The following is a 26,988-nucleotide window of genomic DNA, read 5'->3' on the forward strand; positions in this document are numbered from 1 at the left end:
CCCGCTCCACACAGCCCACACATCACCCCCCTCCACTTTCTTTTTCTTCTATTGTATTTTTCCATACAAAAAAAGCTCATTACATTACCGCCATCTTGTGTAGTTAACTGCGAAGGAGTTCGTCAGCAACCCCCCACCCAAAAAAAAAAAAACTGCAATGTGTGAGTAGATGAAAAACATACTCGAACAGGCTCTAATTTTAGTCGCAAAATGCAACCATTTGGTCGCAGTCTGGAGCCCTAGGTAAGGAAATAATTCTACAGTATTTTGCTACACGAGTAATAAACAGAAAAACAAGCTCTTTACATGCTTCTGTTGTGAATTGATTTGAGTTTATCACTTGTAGACATCCAATTCATTTCAAGTGGGAGTCCCTTCCCACTTCAAATAGATTGGCTGTCTATGGTGGTCAATGGAAACCAATGAGTTTCAGGCATTTCAGATCATTTGCTGTTGGTTTTCTGTCACTTCCTTCTTATTTAGGGTAATTTCTGGGTCATGTCCTGTTGATTTTGGGTTAGAGAACAAGCCCAGGACCCGGGAAGCTCCACAAATGAATAGGCAGTGACTCAAACTCAACAGGAAGTTACCTATAAATGCCCCGAAAATCGGAAAGACTGGCTACGAATGCTCTAGTTTTGAATGAATGAACGTTTATTAGACTAGACTAGACTAAATGGACTGGACGTCTAGCGCAGTCAATGGCAGCCATTGAGTTAACAGAGACGCTATTCTCGTAGAAGATTTTGGTAGCAACTTGTTGGTTCCTTTTTTTTTTTTTTTTTTTTTAACAGTGGCACCTTTTTAAAAGGATATATGGCAGAAAACAGACAAGAATGAAAAAGCAGTTTCTGCTCTTACAGCAGTTTAAAGAGGTGTGCATTTTAAACCAAAACAACTGTTGTGTTTGATAGAACAATATGTCTATATGCTGCCATAGCAGATTCATGCCGCATTAAGCCCCCAAACTATTTTCAATTCGTCAGGTTTACCCTGGAAACCCCCGTTTACAGACATCGCGCAACCGCTTTCGTTTCAGCCAAGCCATGAAAAGGTAGGTAATTATATATTTTTTTTCAAAATGTCTGTCATTTTTGGTAAGCCTCACATTTGTCCTTTTTTTGACCACCTGCACTAACATTCTTGGAAACCATGTTGATTTCTCTCATGAAAATCTGCCGTGCGTCCGTCTTGCGGGAAAACAAAGAAACTGCGGCGCTGTCAGAAATCGTCATATTTCGAGCATGTCGTTGGATGTAAAAACAAATGGCAAGTCAAATTTTACGTCAGATGACGAAAAGATCGTGTGTCAAAGCGATCGTCTATCGAGGCACCACTATATATCATTTCAATATTTTGTTACACCCCTAGTCGAAACTGCTGGTTGTTCACGCACAGTGAGTAAAGTGTTTGAAAAATGTGATGTTTTTTTAAATGTGGTTTCTATAAAGGAGGGTCGCACCAAAAGGAATAACTGGGCACCAACGGTTCTTAACCTTGTTTAATGTACCGAACCCTACATTTCATATGTGCATTCACCGAACCTGTTGGATTGGGATAATAAAGCAACTTTTTTTTCGAATTCAACACTGATATATCAAAACTAGCAAGCTTATGTCTAAATGAATTTTTGTTCCACTTTCTTCCCATTTTAACAGCACCATTTTAAACATGTCAATATGTGTCCACTCCCCACATGCGTCTGTCATACATATATCAAGTGGAAGCAAATCAGTTTCTCCTGCCATCAGATAGAGAACTAGCGAATCGCGACTGAAAGAAATGGAATAAAATCCATACATTTGGGGCAAACCTATCCAAAACCATAGACTTCATAATGTATTGACGGGGCGCGGGGCCTATAAATGGTGGGCCTGCATTGTTGGCGAGGACGTCAAAGCTGACCGAGTGGACTCACAAACGAGCTTTTTTTGTTGAAATTATTGTGAATAAATGCTTACCGTATTTTTCGGACTATAACTCACAGTTTTTTTTCATAGTTTGGCTGGGGGTGCGACTTATACTCAGGAGCGACTTATGTGTGAAATTATTAACACATTAAGATATCATTTCACATGTTATTTTGGTGTTTTGGAGTGACACTGATGGTTTGGTAAACTTCTTAGCATGTTCTTTATGCTATAGTTATCTGAATAACTTAATAGCTATGGCCAGGTTTGCGTTCTGCCTTTGGCAATCTGTGTTCAATTGTATTATTGACTTTTTTATATTGAAATGCATGCTTTTAGTTTGTGGCGCTTTCACGCCGACGTGGGGGCGCACTTGCACTTGTTTACGTGAAGAAGACCGACAGCTACATAGCTGAGTGAGTGGGCGAGTTAGCGAGAGAGAAACACGGCTGCGAACATGCCTTCATTCTTTACGCTTGTGAAATATCTACAGAGGCAACGCCTGTGTGTATCATCTTTTCTGTTGTTGTTGTGTGTTTTCCAACCGCGATCGGACACTTAGAGCCAGTTGTGTGGTTGTTTGAACGATGCGCTAATGCTAGCGAATGCACGCTAACCGTTTGTCTCATGTCATTGCTGTAAAAGCACCTAATTATCATTTATTTACGTCGATGCGAACCTGTTTGGTATCAAGGACGAAATTGATTCTGCAAATTATACGAACGTCCAGCATCGTCATTTGCGAGTTTAGCCCGCTGAATAGCCAGGACCGAGCCGTAGCGTCCCGGTGAGGACAGTATATTCGCATTTCGTTGTTCATGCACTGTACACTGTAAACTTATTCAGCATGTTGTTCTCTATTGTATTTTTAAATTAAATTGCCTTTCAAAATGACATGTCTGTTCTATGTGTTGGATTTTTATCAAGTAAATTTCCCCCAAAAATGCGACTTATACTCCGGTGCGACTTGTATATGTTTTTTCTCTCTTCGTTGGGCATTTTATGGCTGGTGCGACTTATACTCAGGTGCAACTTGTAGTCCGAAAAATATGGTAAGTCCCTGAATTCTTTATAGATATGGACGTATAACAGTCCTGATTCGTAGTTAAAAGCAAATAAACGGTGCAGTTACCATTTATTTTACGTAAATACGTCACAGTACAATGCTAGTCTTTTAGTAAATGTAGCTAGCGGCCACCTTATGTAAACAGATTTTCCGGTGAAATTTCTTGCGAATAAATGCTTAAATCCCCCAATTCTTTATAGATATGGATGTAAAAAAGCCTCGATTCTTGGTTAAAAGCACACAAAAAAAACGTGCAGTTACCATTTATTTTACGTAAATATTGCGAACTATGATGCCAATGCAGTAGCAGCTCATTTCTTCAATTGATTTTTTTTCACGTTTCAAAATGCATGCATGGTACGAAAAATATAATAATTACCTTGAATCCTGAAACAAATCACTCCTGAGACAATCCTTCCTGTTTGTACGCGGTACAGCTTTCATACTTTTACGTGTTTGTGAATAGCTCCTCTTAATGTGGGCACCCCTCTACTTGAATGCGAGGCGCAGTCAATACCCGTCATTACCATGATGAAGTCTATGCCAAAACCTAGTCAAAAACGTCACATTTCCTAGATTTAGTCAGCATATGAAAAGGGGGACCTCTTTCAATGAAGTTCGGCAAAAGTTATGACATACAGGGCCCTATTTTTGACTAAATGCATTTCTTTCAACTGCTAGCCCTCTATTTAATGGGAGGAGAAACTGGTTTTCTCAAAAGAGGGTTGACTCACACTTGATATTAGGAAGTATAAAAGACCTACAAGCAACATGGACAGCGTAGATAATTAAATAAAACATTTGTGTCACATTTTATGCTATGAGGACAGTATTTAATGCCCTTGCATCACATACTATGACAGTAAAATGAAAATGTAGAAATAAAAACATAAAATGAACAGCGTGCAATGAAATAAGTTTCATTTTCCAACGTGAAAATCAACAGCAAAAGACAAAAATAATTGTAGCAATTCGAACCAGTGTTCACGTTGACATTAACTTCCTAATGTAGCGATATTGGTTTTGAATTTGGAAAAGACTGCTTTATTATTATGATGCTAGCCTGTTCTAATCAGTACATATAGATGGCACAATTATGTCAACAAATACAGGGCCTTGCAAAAGTATTCGGCCCCCTTGAACCTTGCAACCTTTCGCCACATTTTAGGCTTCAAACATAAAGATATAACATTTTAATTTTTTGTCAAGAATCAACAACAAGTGGGACACAATCGTGAAGTGGAACAAAATTTATTGGATAATTTAAACTTTTTTAACAAATAAAAAACTGAAAAGTGGGGCGTGCAATATTATTCGGCCCCCTTGCGTTAATACTTTGTAGCGCCACCTTTTGCTCCAATTACAGCTGCAAGTCGCTTGGGGTATGTTTCTATCAGTTTTGCACATCGAGAGACTGACATTCTTGCCCATTCTTCCTTGCAAAACAGCTTGAGCTCAGTGAGGTTGGATGGAGAGTGTTTGTGAACAGCAGTCTTCAGCTCTTTCCACAGATTCTCGATTGGATTCAGGTCTGGACTTTGACTTGGCCATTCTAACACTTGGATACGTTTATTTTTTAACCATTCCATTGTAGATTTGGCTTTATGTTTTGGATCATTGTCCTGTTGGAAGATAAATCTCCGTCCCAGTCTCAGGTCTTGTGCAGATACCAACAGGTTTTCTTCCAGAATGTTCCTGTATTTGGCTGCATCCATCTTCCCGTCAATTTTAACCATCTTCCCTGTCCCTGCTGAAGAAAAGCAGGCCCAAACCATGATGCTGCCACCACCATGTTTGACAGTGGGGATGGTGTGTTCAGGGTGATGAGCTGTGTTGCTTTTACGCCAAACATATCGTTTTGCATTGTGGCCAAAAAGTTCAATTTTGGTTTCATCTGACCAGAGCACCTTCTTCCACATGTTTGGTGTGTCTCCCAGGTGGCTTGTGGCAAACTTTAACCGAGACTTTTTATGGATATCTTTGAGAAATGGCTTTCTTCTTGCCACTCTTCCATAAAGGCCAGATTTGTGCAGTGTACGACTGATTGTTGTCCTATGGACAGACTCTCCCACCTCAGCTGTAGATCTCTGCAGTTCATCCAGAGTGATCATGGGCCTCTTGGCTGCATCTCTGATCAGTTTTCTCCTTGTTTGAGAAGAAAGTTTGGAAGGACGGCCGGGTCTTGGTAGATTTGCAGTGGTCTGATGCTCCTTCCATTTCAATATGATGGCTTGCACAGTGCTCCTTGAGATGTTTAAAGCTTGGGAAATCTTTTTGTATCCAAATCCGGCTTTAAACTTCTCCACAACAGTATCTCGGACCTGCCTGGTGTGTTCCCCCCCAACAGAACACTCCGATCTCAGAATGCAGGTCTACTGGTAGTTCCCAGGGTTTATAAAAGTACTGTCGGAGCTAGAGCCTTTAGCCACCAAGCCCCTGTTTTATGGAATCAGCTTCCAGCTAGTATTAAAGAAGCCGAGACAGTCTGCACATTTAAGATTAGATTAAAAACGTTCCTATTCGACAAAGCTTATGGTTAGGCTAGTTGAAGTCGGAGTAGACTCACAGTTTAGTCTAAGCTGCACTAGAAGCTATAATGCTGGGGGCAGTACAGCCGCTGAGTTCTATCTCCTTTTCTTACTCTACCTACCACTCGTCTTACTTTACTTCTATTTTCCAATGTTAATATCTAGTTGTCTAGTCTCTTCATCACTAGTCACCCGGTGTCCCCTTTCCCCCCTCCCCTCTGGGGAGGGGCTATTTTTCAGCTGCAGCCTCCTGACTGTCCGGACCCCTGGCTGGATAGACGTCCTCGCTGCTACCCCCGTCTCATCTGACTAGAGGGACTTCTTCTTGCTCCTTTACTCCACTGTATTTTTACGGACTATAATTTCGCTTGCTAATTCCCACTAGCCGTTCTGGGGTTCCTGTCTATCCGTCCTGGGAGTGGATCTCTCCTGACTGTGGTACTCCCCAAGGTTTCTCATTTTTCTCCCAATTGACTCTGGAGTTTTTGGAGTTTTTCCTTGCCGGCATGGAGGGTCTTAAGGATAGGGGATACCCAGGACTTGAACTGCATCTATTCATCCTTGTTGCTTCATTTCTAATTGTGTATCATATTGCCTCTGTAAAGCCCTTTGAGACTTCTGTTGTGATTGAGGGCTATACAAATAAAATTGAATTGAATTGAATTCCTTGGTTTTCATAATGCTCTCTGCACTTTAAATAGAACCCTGAGACTATCACAGACAGGTGCATTTATACGGAGACTTGATTACACACAGATGGATTCTATTTATCATCATCGGTCATTTAGGACAACATTGGATCATTCAGAGATCCTCACTGAACTTCTGGAGTGAGTTTGCTGCCCTGAAAGTAAAGGGGCCGAATAATATTGCACGCCCCACTTTTCAGTTTTTTATTTGTTAAAATAAGTTTAAATTATCCAATAAATGTTGTTCCACTTCATGATTGTGTCCCACTTGTTGTTGATTCTTGACAAAAAAATTAAATTTCATATCTTTATGTTTGAAGCCTGAAATGTGGCGAAAGGTTGCAAGATTCATGGAGGCCGAATACTTTTGCAAGGCACTGTAAATGCGAGTGTTACAAATTTTTTGTTCGTTTGTTTACTGGTGGAAAACACCGTTAGGCAAGGGAAGATAAGTTGATGTGCCTCACAACTGTACGTTGATGGACATATATCGAGACTACGTCGTTCTACCCAGGGGCGGCAGAGAGGCTGGGGCTCGCCTCCCGGCGGACTGTCAGTTCGATCCCGAGATCCAACTACGAGCTTTTAACTGCAGCAACTTTAAGATACGCGATTGGAGCTGGAATTACCAAGGAAAGCGGGAGAAAGCCCGTCTGCAGGCCGTAATGTCGGGTGAAGGTTGACGAGGCTGAGGAGCTCTACTGTCTGATATCACATTTTCATGTTATTTTTCCAATAATTTAATAAATTGTGATTTATTGACCTGTTTTCCACATGCACCAATCGTTTTAAATAAAACAAAAAATGGAATCATGTTGTCCAAATGTTTATTGCGATTAATATCTGCAATAAAAACAGAATGACATACTATTTTTGTTTATATGTACAGTACATACCTTGTAGTGTGTCAGCCCTTCTGCATTCAGCAAATGTAATACAATTTGTAATTTCACCTCATTTTGGTCACTCAAGTGGCCGACGTATCAATCTATACCTCACGTCAACACAGGTTGTTATAATTTTGTCCACGAATGATCAACGAAGTGATAAGAACAATCATACAAGCTTATCTACAGTACGTCTCATCGACGTCGTGCTGAATCCATTTTTGGAGATTCCGTGGGTTCCTCTGGCTTGATTTGCAGTTTTAACTTCGTCAACACACTGCTTATTTCAACAGCAACTCATAAGGTTTTTTCTAAACCGGATGTTCTAAGCAGAAATTTTCCAATGCCCATGTTTCGCTCAGGAAACTTGTCTATATTTGAAAACTTTTTAAAACAGGCCATTCATTAAAGATGCACCTTACACTCTGATGCGCCTTACAGTGCGAAAATATGCTAGTTTTTTTTGGCCAAATAAGTTAACTCACTGGCTGCCATTGACAGCGCTCGACGTCCAATCCGTTATGACTTTGCCCCTCCCAGTCAAAACGGATTGGATGTCAAGCGCTGTCAATGACACTGGCAGATGAACATTCATAGCTGGTCCTTCTATAGTATAAGTTAATTGGATGTCTATTGTCAATGGCAGGCAGTAAGTTATTTTTACATCAATTTTATATAATTTAAAGATACATACTGGTTACAATTTTCTTGCATTTCCGGGCTGCTTCCTGTTGATTTAGTGTCACGTCCTCTTGGTTTTGGGGCATTTTTGAGTCACTCCCTTTGCTATGGCTGCCAATGATGGCTCTAGACATCCAATTCATTTTGACTGGGAGGGGGCGAATGAATGAACGTCCAATCCATTTGGACTGGGAGGGGTTTAATGAACGAATGTACTGTAACTGCGGACATGAAAGTGAGCCTAATGCAGTAGTGCACACCCTCTATCATAGAAATCAGACATCTACGGTTTTATGGTCCCAATGTCAAAATAAAAGCATGTGATTTTGTACATACTGTGCGAATGAGCGACTACGTGCCTGTCATGCAAAACAACCCCACGGGGCATACATTTGGCATCGCTGCGCCAGAGTGATTGTCTTTGTTTTTTTTTTTTCCTTGACGTGATAGTCATGTACTATTTATGCTTCAGCAGCAGTGAGGTATTATTAATGCTCCAACTCTACAGAACAAAAACACATCTCCTTAAAAGTAGTTAAATTCCCTTGTTTTCGGTGTAAATCTACTTAAAATAAATGAAATTATCTGCCAGTGCTTCAAGTCAGTTTACTCACTTAGATTTATTGAAATAAGAAAAGCTGAAAATTAGCTAAATACTTATTTTAAGCAATAAATTAAAATATAATATAAAATAAATAAAGCTTATTCGTCAGAAATATTCTTAAGTCAAGAATATATATAGTAGTTCAAAACTTTTTAGGTGAAAAATTGCCAACCTTTATGCAAATGGAATAATCTGACGCCTTAATCTGTCAACTAGTCTTTAACATTCAAACAAAATGGAGAAAATTACTTGACTAGATTTAAAGCAGAAATGTGAAGTAAGGTTGGCCAACCATGTTTTTGAATAATATCAATGGTTAAACAATTATAAGCATATTTTCGTTATTTATTTTAACGCAACCCTTCCAGATTCTTGTTTAACCCATGGCAACGCCCTTGACAACGAAAATGCTTTTCTTCAGCAATCTTCGGATATTATGTCACACTGAGAAGTGCGAGGGAAGTCCACCATAGAACAGTATTGTTTGTTGCATTGCTTCTCGGTAAGATGCCACGCCGGTATGTGGCGATGTTTTGTTCTCACTCAAACGAAAAGTTGTATGAGTGGCCAAAGGATAGCAGGGCACGTAAATAGACATCTTTCGTTCGCACGAAGCAAATGAATTTTACGCCATCATCGAGTAGTGTTCTCTGCTACAAACACTTCGAAGATGACTGCTTCCTTAAACGGTCTGCTTATGATCAAGGATTTACCAAAAAAGTAAGTGTGATTTTTGGATAGATGACTGATGACTTTGTCAAAGCAGAGCTGCCAACTGTTGTGAAATGAACAGTAAAGGCTAGCGACGTTAGCCAAAAGCTAACTCGTGGCAATCCCCGATCATAGTTGTTGTTGCGTTCGCTAGGTTAAGCGTGTTTAAATTGTGCGTCATCTACGATCTTGTCTGAAAGGGTTAATTCACTGTCAATCGGGAAAGGGGTGTGGATGTGCATATAAGCAGGTTGGCGTCGCGGTAATTCACGGTCAAGTGCCATAACAGACGCACACCGCCGGTGAGTTTGTGCACATTTATTTGTATTTGTATTATGTATTTCCAGCTTCATGCTTCAAGCATTGCATCGCATTTGTACGGTTCGGCGTTTCTTTCAAGGTGATCGCTTGATAGCCTTCTAGTTTGTGTTTTACGAGAGCCACTGACAGTTGACAACAAACGTGTTGGTTTTAATGTCTTGCAGCAAATCAGCGAGCGCGCAGGTCACACAGTGAATCATGGGAAATGTAGTCTCGGGACAACACTGAAGTGGTGCTTTGTAATCTGTTCGAAAAAACTACATTTCCTCACGCCAGTAGACGCCATTTCCTGCCGAGAGCCCCAAGCTGTGTTCGTACTGTTAGCTCCATGTGTTAATAAAGAAACAAAGTTGTCAGCACGTGGTGTGTTCGATACCTTTGTCAACAAAAAGCTCATAACAAGACACTATGCACGATCCGTTTAAGAGACGCTGGGACTGGAGAGCTGTGAGTAGTCGGAGGCGAGGGGAAGATGAGCGAGAAGCAAAACTTCGCGGTCGAATGTGCCGGCCGTCCGCTATTATTTTGTTTTCTTATTGTTGCCACAATAAAGTGGAGAAAGCCATCAAAGACTCATCTCCTTTTTTCCCTCCAACGTTTTTATATTATTATTTTATATGGACGAAGAGCTGCCGGATCTGCCACAATGAACATGAAGTCCGATTATAAATTTTTTTAAACAATGTCATCAGATAGACAAAAATTATGTGCAAATGCCTGCATCTTCAAATCATGAAATTAATAACAGCCTATATTTTACCAATCTTGTAATCTCGATGGGTCTTGTCGCCATTCCATGTCAGGTAGTCTAGGCACATTGTTTGCATCCTGATTAGCGTCTGGCTAATACATGTTAGGTCCAACATAAAATTCCAACCGCCTCTTCTTCGTCCAACTCTTCAAAAACTTGGATCTCCTCCCTTGCGCTCGATCTATCGCTTATATCGCTGTTTGAATCATTGTTTGAAGGGCTTTGTATGGCGGCCGTATGTATGGAGCTCTGCCATGCTGTTCTCGGTGTGACGTATCAATTCCGGGTTCGTCCCCTCTCAGGCTCGAACTTCGGAAACGCGATTATTTTGTCAAATATACAACATATAAATTATTTTTTCATGCTTTATTTGTTGGACAATGTTTAATTACTTTAATTGTGACCATATTTGGCATGTTATGAAATTACTTCACATTTCTGCTTTAAGAAATATAATCTGATTAAGACTACAGAAATTTGCAGTGTGGACGCAAAGACAAGAAGATGGAGAACGGAGAAGCCATGGCACCAATGTTTTCCATTTTGTTGATGTTGCGTGCACTAACATTAGCGGTGGAGTTTATTCACAGAGCCAGGGGAGGAGGACTCCAGCGGCGGGAGTAGCAGTCTCGATTGTCAGGTCTACTAATCATGTGGTACGGTTCCTTTGAACTCCCAAAACTCCCCCAAAAGCCCCTTATCAGGAGCTGAAAGCATTCTTGGAGCTAGGCAGTTCATCTGTTGTGATACACAAAATTTCCGCGGTTCGCGCAACTAAACCGTCCAATGAACTGATAAGGATTCCTTGAGTGCAAAAGGGGCTCATGTGTGTATTTTACAGCTTTTTGACATTCTTTAGTGATACACATACATCCTGTATCTTAGACTTCATAATGTATTGACAGGTCAGATCGGTCATGCACTGTGCCTCGCGTTCATTTTCGGGGCCACCCACATCAAGAGGAGCTATTGACAAACACAAGCAACCAACGATCTAACGCCAGATTTCGAAAGCTGTACCGCATACAAACAGGAAGGCTCGTCTCAGGAGTGATTTGTTCAAGGATTCAAGGTAATTATTATATTTTTCGTACCATGCATGCATTTTGAAATGTGAAAAAAATCAATGGGAGAAATTAGCCGCTTCTGCGTTGGCACCATAATTCGCAATATTTACGTAAAATAAATGCTAACTGCACGTTTTTTTTGCTTTTGACCAAGAATCAAGACTATTTTACGTTCATATCTATAAAAAAAATTGTGGATTTAAGCATTTGTTCACTAAGATTTTCACCGGAAAAGCTCTGTTTACATCAGGCGGCCGCTAGCTACATTCACTAACAGACTAGCATTGTACTTTGACATATTTACGTAAAATAAATGCTTACTGCGCGTTTTTGTTTTTTTTTTGCTTTTAACCAAAAATAAAGACTGTTTTACGTCCATATCTATAAAGAATTCAGGGATTTAAACAATTATCTACAGTATACAGTGGGGAGAACAAGTATTTGATACCAAATACTTGTTCTCCCCACTGTATATTATCTATATATCTAGTCTGTGATTCCAATCGGTCAGCTTTGACGGCCTTGCCAACAATGCAGGCCCCCTGTTTATCAGCCCCGTGCCCCGTCAATATATTATGGAGTCTATGTACATATATATATATATAAATATACTGTATGTAAATATATGGCGAAAAAACACAGACAAGACTGAAAAAGCAGTTTCTGCTCTTGCACCCCTCTTTAAAAGAAACTGCTGTATTTTAAACCAAAACAACTGTTGTCTTTGATAGAACAATATGTCTATATGCTGCCATAGCAGATTCATGGCGCCTTAAGCCCCCAAACTATTTTTAATTTGTCCGTCTTACACTGAAAACCCCCGTTTATAGACGTTGCACAACCGCTTTTGTTTCAACCCAGCAATAAAACAAAGGGAAGTAATTATATTTATTATTCAAAATGTATGTCATTTCTAGCTTAGAATCATTGATGGATGTCTACTATTTCGTAAAAAAAAAAAAAAAAAAATACAAACTTTAAAAAATGATTCACTCGCATATATTAATATATTATAATTTTTGTATCACTGTTGTTTACCTTCTTTTATTGTTATGTTGTTTTTAGTTTTGTATGGTTCGTTCCCTTGTATTGTGTGGTTGTGGCTTGGACCTTGAGTCTGTTAATAAATCTATCTATCTATCTATCTATATTAAACTTTTAAACAAATTGCGTCACAATACAAAAAATCGTGTCTGTAAATAAGTCACAGATATCTACCTCATACCGTAACCATGGCTTTTTTTTTTTTTTGGTACTGTCGCATTTCCCCAGATGTTAGATGATAAATAATCGATTCAAACAAAGAAAATTGAAAAAAAAAAAAAAAAAAAAAAAAAAAAAAAAATGAAATGAAATGAAAAAGAATATCTCGACCACTCCTTGAGGTTTGCGATTTTTGCATCGCGACCCTCGTTATATTACCATATTTCACCCATAAAATCCTCCAAAAATCCGGCTGTGGCCATTGACATCTGTGTCTTGACACTCGATGATACATGCTTACATGGAGTTTTTGGATTGAAACGAGGTAAGTACGCAGTGATATCTCGTTAAAATCATGGCGTCTTTAATTCTGCTCTGGCGTGCTCTCATCTCCAGTTAAGGTTTTGCCGTTTAAAAAAATATATATATATACATATATATATATATTTTTTTTAAATGCCCTCCTTTTCAAAATTTTTCTTCCCCCAGAAATTTGAGATTTTAAGGTTTCCAATGAAGTAACACACATGCATATAGGACCATTTTGAAATTTGGCCAAATTGGGGGTCTCAGAGCAGAACTTCAAGTCACCTGAGTGTTTTCCGTCTTAATGTATATATATAAAGGGGTGAGAGACACGGCTATCTGTAGGTGCGCCGTGACAAAATGTATAACGTAAATGGGTTTGATGATGCTGCACCACACTTTGTGCGGTGTAAACAGGCCTCTACTAACTTGATTCCCAGTGCACTCATCTGAGATAGATCTTTTAAGTTATGGAGTAGTGACACGTTGCTTACCAGAACTGAAGGCAGACTCTCTCCTGGACAGAGGAATCCAGTATAAACCAGTAGGCTCATCATGATGATACCAACAATGGCAAATATACACAGCACAGGTGTGATTAAAAAGTCTGAAAATATAATACAAGATACAAATTTCTTTGTTAATATTAAAATCAAACAGTGGATTTCTTCAATAAAACAGCTGGGAGGCAGTTACGAGAGGCCATCAGCTACACAATTCAGCATTAGCTCTCACACTTAAGATGACTGAAATGCTCTCATGCTTGTTGCTAAAACATTCACATACTGAAACGCTCACTCACAAACCCAATTAAATATACATTAACTCAAAGTGACTCAAAGTGATTAGAGAGAGTTTACTGCTCAGGTTGGATTGCTGAATCAATAACATTAAGTGTCGAGAGTAGATCGTCTTTTGTGTTGTTAAATCCAGGGTGCCTCCAATTGTATTGTTTGTTTTCTTTGTTGATGAGACGTTACTACTTAGCACAGAGCGCTAAGCTAGTAAGCGATTATTAAACAGTGTCTTAAGTGTTAATAGCACTTGAGTTGTTAGATAGTAAAGTTGTCTCATTTCTTTTCATAAAGAAACCACATTCATATAACATCTTACTGTCACCTTTCAACACAAACTCCCAATCAAACTGTATACTGTCATACAAGAGTGGGTGCTTTGGTATTGGATTTTATTCATGACCAACTGTTTGATAAAGAGAACTAAATAGGACTCATGACAGTGTGGCCCTTCCTTATTTGATTTTATTATTTAGTTTGTTTGAAGAAAATAAATGAGTCATTGACACAATTTATATCGGCGCTTTGCCCACAAGATAAAAAATGCCAATCAGCAGCACTTTTTTTAATTTAAAAGAGCAGGACTTTTGTTTGATTTATGTAATGAGAAATGTTTATGTTTTATACTGGGAACCTTTATTAAAAACTTGAACAAGTTTTATGTACTGTATTTTCCGCACTATAAGGCACACTGCATTATAAAATAGACAGTACAGTAGAGGCTGGGGTTACGTTATGCATCCATCAGATGGAGCTGCGTTCAAAGTTGCTGTGAGACCTGTTGTGGCTCAATATTGATTCATTTATAAGGCGCACCGGAATATAAGGCGCACTGTTGGCGTTTGAGAAAATTGAAGGCTTTTAGGTGCGCCTTATAGTGTGGAAAATATGGTACTTAGAATAGTTGTAGACTACAGTTAAGAAAGCTGGAATAAAATATTATTTTTGAAGGAAATAGTCATCCATTTTATCTTCATTGTTACTTACACAATGCTTAAAACTTAAATTGTAAAGGTAATTGAAATAAGATACATTTCTCCAATTAATCGATTAATCGTTTATTTAATCATCCGATTAATCGATTATAAAAATAATTGTTAGTTGCAGCCCTACAAGGCACATAAACTTGTTCGTCATGAATCCTGCTTCGAGGTAACTTGTATTGTGCACTTTTCAGATAAAATTGTAATAAATATACATTTATTTAGATTGTGAACTGAATTAGAAAATATCAAATGATAAATGAAAGCTATTTACGTGCCTGTAGGATAAATCCCTGGGATGATAGCACAACTTGGACGGCCGTAATCGGACTCCCTTGGGATGAGACTGTCAGAGAACCGAACTGAGATGCAGTACCGCCTGCCGGGAGTGAGGTTCTTCAGAACAGATCGCTTCAGAGATTTGATTTCCTGAAAAAACTGTAGCCAGCAACATGCAGGACAATACAGCACAATATTAAGGAAAAATCATAATAAAAATTTAGGCTTTCCCCGAAACAAAACAGTGGTCTCATAATCCTAATTTGATTTACAGTACTAGTCAATCTTTAAATTGTAGAAAACAGTAGAAAATAATGATGATACAATGAAGTAAAACTTGAAGCAGAAGCAGTTGATCTTGGAAAGGTGGGCTTTAGTTTTCTGACTCCAACAACGAAAACAGGGAGCGAAAATCACACACACAAATAAATCCCAGTGTCATCTGTTCGAACGCCAGATTTAGGTTGAAACAGGACGAGAGCAGGCACGAGTGTCTCAAGAGTGATTTAGTCAAGGATTCAAGGTAATTTTTACATTTTTCGCACCATGCCTACATTTTGAAACGTGAATACAAATGGGAAAAATTAGCTGCTACGGCCGCCACATTGGATTACGCCCTAGCGTTATACTTCGAAATATTTACATAAAATAAATGATAACTGCCTGTTTTTTTGCTTTTAATCAAGAATCTAGAATATTTTACGCTCATATCTATAACAAATTAAGGGATTCACACATTTATTCACAAGAATTTTCAACTTAAAAAGGTCTTTGTTTTGTACGGCCACCATGTTGGATTACAGACTAGTGTCATACTTCGAAATATTTACGTAAAATGACGTAAAAAAGGTCGAGGGTTCATTGGAGTTCGCCATATAGTGTCAAAAGGCCTTTGCCAATGGCTTTTTTTTCACGAAAATTTTGAGAATCAACCCCACTAAAAATAGAGGGGTAGGAGTGGTCAAGACGTTCCCAAGGTCATAAGAATTGTGCATAACCAATTTAAAGTGGCACCACACCAAGTTAAAACGTGAACAAGTACTTGTCTTTACACTTCTCTGTCTGTTCCCAAACTTACCGGTGGTCTGTCTGCATCACTGCTGTCAATCATGAGCTGGTAACTTAGAGAGTTGTAGACCTCCCACAGACGCAGCGTTTGAGGTAAAAGGTCCACGCACAAATTCTTTTCACAAGGAGTCACAGTCACTACTGGTAGGTCCAGCTGAGCTACATCACACAAATTGAAGGGAAAGTAAAGTATATGAACTGTTATGTTTAGGCCAAAAAAATGAATACATAACATTGAATTCTGACTAGAAAAATCTACAGAAATGAAACATCACCCATCCCAAGAGGATGAGTGCCCTCAAGTGTAGAAAACATATTTCCTACCATAAAATCCTAACGATCATATATCCAGTTTTCCGTGGTCTGCCGGTGCAAGTAAAAACAAGGACAGAGGTTGAAATTCGCGTTTTAATGTAATGTTGATGGCAGCCCTGCATGTTAATTAGTTGATTTTTAAGATGCTTTAATGCCACAGGATTGAACAGGCTGGCGTGACAATAAGACTTCTGATGGCAAACTTGTGTGTAGTCATGTGACGGTATTGTTTCGACTAATTGGTATTATGGAGTCATGTGATTATTGTTGCAACGTCTCGTTGGTGAAACTGGTAGAGCCACTGTGGGTACCTCTGGAAAAAATAAACTCAAATGTATAACGTAGAATAAAGAGGAACAATGTCACAATTGTAGTGTAGCCCAAAGTAACTAAGTAAGTAAAGTAGGGCTGTCAAATGATTCAAATTTTTAATCAAGTTAATCACAGCTTAAAAATTAATTAATCGTAATTAATTGCAATTCAAACCATCTCTAAAATATGCCATATTTTTCCTTAAAATATTGTTGGAATGGAAAGATAAGAAACAAGACGGATATGTACATTCAACATACTGTACATAAGTACTGTATTTGTTTATTATAAGAATTAATCCACAACATAGTATTAACATTATTAACATTCTTTCTGTTAAAGTGATCCACGGATAGAAAGACTTGTAGTTCTTAAAGGATAAATGTTAGTACACTTATAGAAATTTTACTTAAAAAAAAACTCCTAATGTTTTCATTTTAGTAAAATTTGTAAAATTTTCAATCAAAAAATAATAGGGATGTACGATATCCATTTTTTGACACCGATACCGATAACTTCTTGCTCCCCAAGGCCGATACCGATACGATAACCGATAATATGTCAATAATTTTTCAATGTATAATTAAATTTTTAAACACCTGTAGGTCAAAGATCTAGTGGTTGATTCAGCATAGATTTGCCTTTGACCAAACCAAAATTTTCATGATGACATGAACATTATTATAATGAACAAAACAAAGACAAGAACAGTTTTGACTTCAAAAAAGTAATTTTTTCAAATAAATATAATTTGAGTCAATTACAATCAATCAGTCAATATCGTTGATGTGTTCCCCTGAACAATGAGAACTGATCTAAAACAAACATAAACCCAACATGTATTGTGCTTTGTCAGCAGATAAAACATTGGGTGCAACAGAAGAGGAGACTTTTGTCGTCTTGGTCCATGAAACAACTTTCTTAACGTGGCAATTATAGAACAGCAAGTCTATCAATAACCAAAAGGCCTCTAAAGAACTTGTAAACATAACACTGTAAAATGCAAAATTTGCTAATTGCCATGGTAAGGTTTATAACTAACTCATTGAAGGAAAAATACAGCCTGTAGAACACTAACAAAACTTTGCATTCTGGCAAAACATGAGTGGAAACCAAGGCTCACATCCCAATCCGACACCGTGCATAAAATATTATTAATAGGCCCGATAATATATAATGTTACTGGAGTTATTGGGATGATGTCATAATTTCTATTATCGGACCGATAATTATCGGACCGATAATTATCGTGCTCCTCTAAAAAATAAACTAGTAGCTCGCCATTGTTGACATCGCCGAGCGGTGACGTCACACAGGCTCCCTGCCGTTCATCCACAATGTCTTTAACTACGTCAGGTAGTGATTGAAATATACAACAAGGTGTCAAGGGCGACTTTTAAATTACTTAGAAATCAAGCCAATGAATGTGTTTTGTCCCTCCACTGACGCCGTAGTTCCCAGTTTCCATTGTACTTCACGGTCATTTGAGTGCTGGCTTCACAACGTACGAGACCTCTGATAGTTTGTATATTGTGACTAAATATTGCCATCCAGTGTATTTTTTGAGCTAAACAAAATGTTTGAATAGAGTTTGACCAAAGTCAAAGTAAATTTTATGTGTATTTTGATTATCTATTTTGATTGGGAATTAACATTATTTTTTTGTGAGATAGGAATATTGGTTTTGTTGTGCTTTCACTAAATGATACATATTTTTGTTGTGAAGGAGTTGCCGAAGCTTATGCCAATAAACAGCGCTGTCCAATGAACGCCTGTGTCCACTCGCCTTTCTCTGCCTCTTAGCTCTCAATGTGCATATTTCAAAGTGATTAAATAAGAAAATTAATTACCGCTGTTAACGCGATAAATTTGTCAGCACTAAAGTAAAGTAAGTGAATCTACTCAAGTAAAAGTATGGCGTGGTAAAACTATTGTTAGATGTGCATTTTTTCTCACAAACGATACTCAAGTAAAAGTAAAGGAATAAATCCTCCGATTATAAATTCTCTGATTATTCAACGTGGACAACTCTGGTTTGTGCTGAAGAATTGAACATATTAAGTTTTCTTTTCTTGGTGCGCCCGTGTTAATTTCAAGTGTGTCTCATAATCCAAAAACGTTTGTAGTTAAATTATAATAAAATGTCACTAACTGTCTTTGATAGGCTGGAATCCAGGGAGTGTGAATGGTCGAGAGGCCCGAGCTTTCTGCTTCACCGTAACTTGGGTTAAGTAGACCTGCAATGGGTCGGAAAAGGCCTCTGTCATGTTGCAAACCAACGGGTACTGGACATGCTGACAGCCAGAAACTGGGTCCCATGTAGTTCCCCTGCAGGTTGAAATAACAGGAATGCAAGCAATCTTAAGACAGCCATGCATGTTAATGCACCTTGAGCAATGTGATATACAGCGCTGGCCAAAAGTATTGGCACCCCTGCAATTCTGCCAGGTAATGCTCAATTTCTCCCAGAAAATGTTTGCAATTACAAATGCTTCGGAAGTAATATCTTCATTTATTTTGCTTGCAATGAAAAAACACAAAAGAGAAGGTAAAAAAAAATTAAATGATTATCATTTTACACAAAACTCCAAAAATGGGCCGGAAAGAAGTATTGGCAACCTCAGCCTAATACTTGGTAGCACAACCTTTAGACAAAATAACTGCGAACAACTGCTTCCAGTATCCAGCAATGAGTTTCTTACAGTGCTCTGCTGGAATTTTAGACCATTCTTCTTTGGCCAACTGCTCCAGGTCTCTGAGATCTGAAGGGTGCCATTTTCAGATATCTCCACAGGTGTTCTATGAGATTCAGGTCTGGACTCATTGCTGGCCACTAAAGAAGTCTTCAGTGCTTTCTCTCAAACCATTTTCTAGTGCATTTTGAAGTGTGTTTTGGGTCATTGTCCTGTTGGCAGACCCATGACCTCTGAGGGAGACTCAGCTTTCTCACACTGGGCCCTACATTATGCTGCAAAATTTGTTCAGACTTCATAATGCCATGCACACAGTCAAGCAGCCCAGTGCCAGAGGCAGCAAAGCAACCCCAAAACATAGGGGGAACCTCCGCCATGTTTGACTGTGGGGAAGGTGTTTTTTTATTTTAACGCCTCTTTTTTTTTTCCTGGAAACTATGTTGATGCCTTTTCCCAAAAAGCTCTACTTTTGTCTCATCTGACCAGAGAACATTCTTCCAAAACGTTTTGGCTTTCTCAGGTAAGTTTTGCCAAACTCCAGCCTGGCTTTTTTATGTCTCTGGGTCAGAAGTGGGGTCTTCCTGGGTATCCAACCATAGAGTCCCCTTTCATTCAGACGCCAACGGATAGCACGGTAGACACTGTTGTACCATCGGAGTGCAGGACAGCTTGAATTTGTTTGGATGTTAGCCGAGGTTCTTTATCCACCATCCGCACAACCTTTCGTTGAAATCTCTCGTCAATTTTTCTTTTCCATCCACATCTAGGGAGGAAAGCCACAGTGCCATGGGCTTTACGTTTATTGATGACACTGCACACGGTAGACACAGGAACATTCAGGTCTTTGGAGATGGACTTGTAGCCTTGAGATTGCCCATGCTTCATCACAATCTTGCTTCTCAAGTCCTCAGACAGTTCTTTGGTCTTCTGTCTTTTCTCCATGCTCAATGTGGTACACACAAGGACACAGGACAGAGGATGAGTTAACTTTAATCCATTTTAACTGGCTGCAAGTGTGATTTAGGTATTGCCACAGGTAAGTAACGGGTGCTGTTCATTACACAAATTAGAGAACATGATTTTTCAAAGGTCGCCAATACTTTTGTCCGGCCCATTTTTGGAGTTTTGTGTAAAATGATAATGACTAATTTTTTTTTTCCTATTCTTTTTTTGCATTTTTTCATTGCAAGCAAGATCAATGAAGATATTACTACCAAAGCATTTGTAATTGCTATAATTTTCTGGGAGAAATTGAGCATTATCTGACAGAATTGCCGGGTGCCGATACTTTTGGCCAGCACTGTATGAATAAGGGATGTCCAGATCGCATGTTTTTGCACCAGGGTCCGAGTCACCTGATTTTGAAAATCTGCCGATAACAGTCCCGATCCGATACCGAAAAAGCATTTTTAAAAATGTATTTATTTTTTGAACAAAAGTTCCAAACATGTTACTGTCCCACCGTGCCGCCTTCATAATGAGAGTTATTTTTTAAACAAGAATAACATGGAAAAATGCTTGTCTTTATTAAATGCTTCATTCAGTGAGTCCACTCAAATCCTCACGTTGCTGAGAACAGCTTCTCACTTACACAATGAATTGCCACCGCACACTTATGCTAGTTTAACGATGAGTGACACATTTGGGCCTTTGCTACCAAGCTACCAAGCTTCTCTGGTAAGATCAAAGCTTCAAACCTGTCAATCATCGTTAACTTTAAGTACCAAACGCAAGCTGCACTGGACAGTTTGGCCACACTGCTTAGCAGGAGGGAGGGTGAAAGGCTGTGGCACTGTCACCCGATTCAGATCCTCTGAAAAATGGCACGATTTTTGACGTCCCTAATATTAGTATTTCTTAAGAATACACATAAATGTACAGTATATACTAGTATAGTCTTTATAGTATAATGCAGGAATCCCCAACCACTGGGTCAGGGACTGGTACCGGTCCGTGGCGCATTTGCTGTCTGTGCGTCTTCACTAATCCGAGTAGAGATATGCGTACATCGCTCTCTAGTGGTTGGCCACCATTACTGGGGTGTTTGCACACCTATAGCAGTTCAACGTCAGTCAGTTGCCACGTTTACATGGAGCCAAATATTCCAATTACAATCGGAATATTTGTTCAAACCGAATAAATGTGTTCCATATAAACACCTCATTCGGAATGAACAGGCCCAAACCGAATGGAATTTCATTCCGATTCACAGGGGTGGAATATTCCTTTTCCCAAACCGATTAGAAGTAAAATTATATCATGTAAACAGGGAAGCGGAATGGTGTCTGGTTGCGTTCTTTCTGCACATGCTCCGTACTGACGTGGTGACGTCACTTTGTGACGTAAGTAACGTCACTTGCAACATGGCTTCCAAGCACAGCGCACCTAATTGGAGTCCGGCGGAAAGATTGTATTTAATTCAAACTTTAAAAGAATTGAATATAATTGCTCGCTTAGACGGGCGTAAAACGAGGAACAGTGAACTATTTAAAAAAGTTCACGAGAGGTTACACGAAGCCGGAATAGACCGGAGCGTTGACCAGATTAGAAACCGGTGGAAAACATGCTACTACAAGGCAAAAGAGCAAAACAGCAGAAGCGGATACGACCCCACAAACACAACAAGTGGGTTAAAGTTAAAACAGCAGCACTCCGACGATCGATCTCCATGTTTTGCAACGTGACGCTTTGTTTTGATTAATCTGCGCATGTCAGACGGCAGTTGTCAAACGTCCTTTCGGAATAAAGGCAGACACATGTAAACGCTTGATTGGAATAGATGAAGTGACATGTAAACAGCTGATCTGAAATTTCCATTCGGAATGATTTGAATCGGTATGAATAAAAGTCAGCATGTAAACGTGGCTAATGTAAACGGTAATGTTAGCTGCTGCTGTCTGTGTGCTGCAGGGGGAGATGTCTTTGGACAGCTTTTTTATGGGGAAAAGGCCACCTGCTGAGCCAGAAGAGGAGCCTACAACCAAGTCTATTCTGCATAATATGTGGCTAATTGTTAGCAAATGAGTCAACCAAAGCAAATGCACCGAGAGCATCAGACCTTGTGGCGAACAATATTGCTAAAGCCAAGAACCCTTTCAGGACTGGAGAGGAACTAATAATGCCTGCGATCGAGGATATTTTCCATCAAGTTATAGGAGAGTGCACTGTTAAAAAAACGTTGATTCAGCGTATGGTGCGTTACATTTTCCCTGCACTTATTGTTCGTTTTTAGCCTTGTTGTGTTATTTTATATGTACTGTAATTTTCTGCCACACATTGACAGTCCGCCCAAAAAAAAAACAAAAACAAAAAAAAAAAAAAAAAAAAAGGCTCACATCATACCTGTCCGTGGTGCAAAAAAGGTTGGGGACCAGTGGTGTCATGAACTGAATACACCTTTGGTTGGAAATCATTGCATTTGTTTTTTTTTTTTTTTTTTTACATTCTACAGAATGTCTTAACGTCATTAGAATTAGGGTTTGGGGACAAAGTTAATATTGAAGATGAAAAAACTCACACATCTGTATTGGTACTGATTTGGTAAACAACATCTGCAGGTGTGCCTAGCCCGGGTTCCCATGTTAGCTTATGAATGAAATTCATGGAGCTGATCGTCACGTTGACTGGTTGAGGGAGTTCACTCAAAGCTGAAAAATAAACAAAAACATCATGTCATTCATTGCAAAAATACATGGGTCTATGTATTTCATATTCCATCACGAGTGAACAGTGGTGGATGAAGTAATCACTTTTTTTTTTTTTTTAACGAAAGTACAGATCCAGGAGCAAAACATTAAGTCGGGGATCTGCAACCAGTGTTTTAAGAGCTGCATGCGGCTCTTTAGCACTACCCTAGTGGCTCCCTGGAGCATTTTCAAAAATGTTTGAAAATGGAAAAAGATGGGGGAGGCAAATAATTGTTTTGTTTTAATATGGTTTCTGTAGGAGGACAATGATGACACGAACATTCTTAGCGTTTTCCAATGCTATAAACATGTGTAGAATAAATATTAAATTTCAACATTTCTTTCAAAAACAAAGCTTTGCGTCATAGCCTGCGATACATCATCAGGGTTAGGGTTAGGAATGCCAGGCATGTGGCTATTGTAAACAAACCGGATGTGTGATGTGCCATGGATCCGAAAGGGAAAAAGAGAAAAATAACTGAGAACATAGGATTCAATGTTTCTTGGACCGCATCATTTGCATTCATTGCCAATGCGGAAGGATTTCCTGAATGTTTACTCTGTGGCGAGAAGTTCTCAAATAACAAAAAGAATAATGTGGGAAGACATTTCCATGGAAGGCATTCTACATTTGATGCCGAGTACCCAATTGTGAGTGAGAGAAAAAGTGTGATTGCATTACCGTACTTCTGAAAAACTTAAAGGAGCGCAAAATTAGATTCAAGAAGTGGATTGCATCGCCAAACTCCACTACTGCAGCAAGTTTTGTTGCAACATGGGAGATAATAAAGCGTGGAAAACCGTTCACAGATGGTGAGTACATGAAGGAGACATTCATCAACATATCAGAACACCTATTTGCAGACTTCAAAAACAAAACCGATGTAATAAAGAAAATCAAAGACATGCCTAGATAAGGGGCATGTTATGCACATGCCATTTCGTTGTTTTTAGAAACCTCAAAATAAAAATGCAATGTGCATCAAAAATCTGCTTTATTGTATTTCTTTAATTTCATAACAGAAATGAAACAATTCATTAATATTGTAATGCAGCTAATTTTGAGGGGGCATCATACAACTGGGTAGTCACATGGTGCGTTGGATGCACTGCAGGGATAATAAACATTAACATAGACTTCAGAATATATATTATGAAGTAGTCTATGACATTAAATCATGAAGGCTCATTATGTATTTTCAGCCAACTCAGTCATTTTGATAGTATGCTAATATAGCTAATACAGATACAACAGCATGTGTTGCCTTCATTATGAGGCTTATTTAAGGCTTTTAATTTTTTGCCGCTCCAGACATTTTTTTTTTTTTTTTGGTCCAATATGGCTCTTTAAACATTTTGGTTTGCCGACCCCTGACTTGAGTACAAGTATCGAAGAAAAAAATATACTCAAGTAAAAGTACAAAAGTACTGGCCTTAAAATTTACAAGTAAAAAGCAAAAGTATTGTAAAAATGTGATATACAGTACAGTGGGACAAATAAGTATTTAGTCAACCAGCAATTGTGTTCTCCTTGAGTTCTCCTACTTGAAAAGATTAGAGAGGCTTGTAATTGTTAACATGGGTAAACCTCAACCATGAGAGACAGAATGTGGAAAAAAAACCAACAGAAAATCACATTGTTTGATTTTTAAAGAATTTATTTGCAAATCATGGTGGAAAATAAGTATTTGGTCAATACCAAAAGTTCATCTCAATACTTGGTTATGTATCCTTTGTTGGCAATAACAGAGGCCAAACGTTTTCTGTAAGTCTTCACTCTTCGCTTGGTGTACAGAAATCAACTGTGGGATCAATTATTAGAAAAGACATACAAGACCACTGATAATCCCCCTCGATCTGGGGCTCCATGGAAGATCTCACCCTGTGGCGTTAAAATGATAACAAGAACGGTGAGCAAAAATCCCAAAACCACACAGGGGGACCTAGTGAATGACCTACCGAGAGCTAGGACCACAGTAACAAAGGCTACTATCAGTCTACCAGACGTGTCCCCTGCTGAAGCCAGTACACGTCCAGGCTCGTCTGAGGTTCGCTAGAGAGCATTTGGATGATCCAGAAGAGGACTGGGAGAATGTGTTATGGTCAGATGAAACAAAAATAGAGCATTTTGGTAGAAACACAGATTCTCGTGTTTGGAGGAGAAGGAATACTGAATTGCATCCGAGGAACACCATACCCACTGTGAAGCATGGGGGTGGAAACATCATGCTTTGGGGCTGTTTTTCTGCAAAGGGACCAGGACGATTGATCTGTGTAAAGGAAAGAATGAATGGGGCCATATATCGAGAGAATTTGAGTGTAAATCATTGAAGATGAGAAGTGGCTGGGTCTTTCAGCATGACAATGATCCCAAACACACAGCCAGGGCAACAAAGGAGTGGCTTCGTAAGAAGCATTTCAAGGTCCTGGAGTGGCCTAGCCAGTCTCCAGATCTCAACCCCATACAAAATCTGTGGAGGGAGTTGCCCAACAACAGCCCCAAACCATCACTGCTCTAGAGGAGATCTGCATGGAGGAATGGGCCAAAATACCAGCAACAGTGTGTGAAAAGCTTGTGAAGAGTTCCAGAAAACGTTTGGCGTCCGTTATTGCCAACAAAGGGTACATAACAAAGTATTGCAATGAACTTTTGGTATTGAACAAATACTTATTTGCCACCATGATTTGCAAATAAATTATTTAAAAATCAAACAATGTGATATTCTGTTTTTTTTCCACATTCCGTCTCTCATGGTTGAGGTTTACCCATGTTGACAATCACAGGCCTCTCTAATCTTTTCAAGTAGGAGAACGTGCACAATTAGTGGTTGACTAAATACTTATTTGCCCACCTGTATATGTACGTACAGTATGTACAGTTTATATTAATTTAAATATAAATATATTACAGTGGTATGAAAAAGTATCTGAACCTTTTGGAATGTTGAAATTCGCCCCCCCGGCCCAGACGCACCCTGGGACAGCACCAACCAAAACAAGTGCCGCCCGGCTGACGCTGCCTCGCGTGCGCCCGAATCTCGCGCGTCCTCTTATTTTAACCCTTTGTACTGACTCCATGTTTCAAAAGCTTGAAGAACACTCACCGAAAACAGGTTGACAATTTATTCGTCGACAATGGTAAAAACAAAGCAAAAACAGACGACAGAGGGACAATTCTGGATCCAAAACAAGGCTACATGTTTCCGAGCAGAAAAAAATCTGTCTTATCTCAGTGTCCAGTCTTTTTAAAGTCTTTGCTGACGCGGGTCATGTCGAAGAAGTGTCCGAAGGTGGGTCTGGGCGTTGCTTTTGGGTCTTCCCCTTGGTGGCCGGTTTTAGGCGGCTTAGGTTCGTGCGCGGATTGGGACACCCGCTATCAACTTTGTTGTCCGGGCTGGTTGTACTTGTTTTAGGACAAAGCGCTTTGTCCTTGGAGTTTGCTGGGAGAGCTGATTGCACGAGTTGGTGCGTCAATCTTGTGATAAGACGGCATTGTGTATCCCCTCTATTTCTTCTCATTAAACTATGGTGTGCTATTTATTTTATATTAGTAGTGTAGTCCTATCGTAAATATGAAAATGATACTGTTTCCTGATTAATTATATTACGTGTGTTAGAGTAATGCAAACAGTTAGACGGTGCCAACCTGTACCATATGTATGTGTTAGACTATATATGTGTTAGACTAATGCAGACAATTATATGGTGTGTGCGATGACGATATCTTTTCCCCTTTAGGAATTTCTCACATTTCTGCATAAAATAACCATCAAATGTGATCTTATCTTTATCAAAATCACACAGATGAAAAAACAGTGCTTCAACTAAAACCACCCAAACATTTAAACGTTTTCATATTTTAATGAGGATAGTATGCAAACAATGACAGAAGGGGGAAAATAAGAAGTGAACCATTACATTTAATATTTTGTGGCCCCTCCTTTGGCAGCAATAGCTTCAACCAGACGCTTCCTGTAGCTGCAGATCAGTCTGGCACATTGACGCAGCAAAACAGCCTCAAATCATGATGCTCCCTCCACCATGCTTCACGTTGGGGATGAGGTGTTGATGTTGGTGAGCTGTTCCATTATTCCTCTACACATAACGTTGTGCGTTACTCCCAAACATTTCAAC

The 26,988-nt window shown here is 39.2% G+C and overlaps 1 protein-coding gene across 1 annotated transcript in view; it reads right to left on the minus strand.

The window, feature by feature from the left end:
* crfb2 (cytokine receptor family member b2) overlaps nucleotides 1–26,988 on the minus strand; it is a 48,575-nt gene that overhangs the window by 13,686 nt on the left and 7,901 nt on the right. The window contains exons 2-6 of the mRNA XM_057851804.1: nucleotides 22,686–22,815; nucleotides 18,628–18,803; nucleotides 15,859–16,007; nucleotides 14,780–14,939; nucleotides 13,219–13,331 (exon numbers count right to left, since the gene is read on the minus strand). Of these exons, the coding sequence (XP_057707787.1) occupies nucleotides 13,219–13,331; nucleotides 14,780–14,939; nucleotides 15,859–16,007; nucleotides 18,628–18,803; nucleotides 22,686–22,815 (728 nt within the window). The remainder of the gene's footprint in view (nucleotides 1–13,218; nucleotides 13,332–14,779; nucleotides 14,940–15,858; nucleotides 16,008–18,627; nucleotides 18,804–22,685; nucleotides 22,816–26,988) is intronic.

Source organism: Corythoichthys intestinalis, chromosome 12 (assembly GCF_030265065.1).
Source record: "Corythoichthys intestinalis isolate RoL2023-P3 chromosome 12, ASM3026506v1, whole genome shotgun sequence".
Lineage (NCBI taxonomy): Eukaryota > Metazoa > Chordata > Actinopteri > Syngnathiformes > Syngnathidae > Corythoichthys > Corythoichthys intestinalis.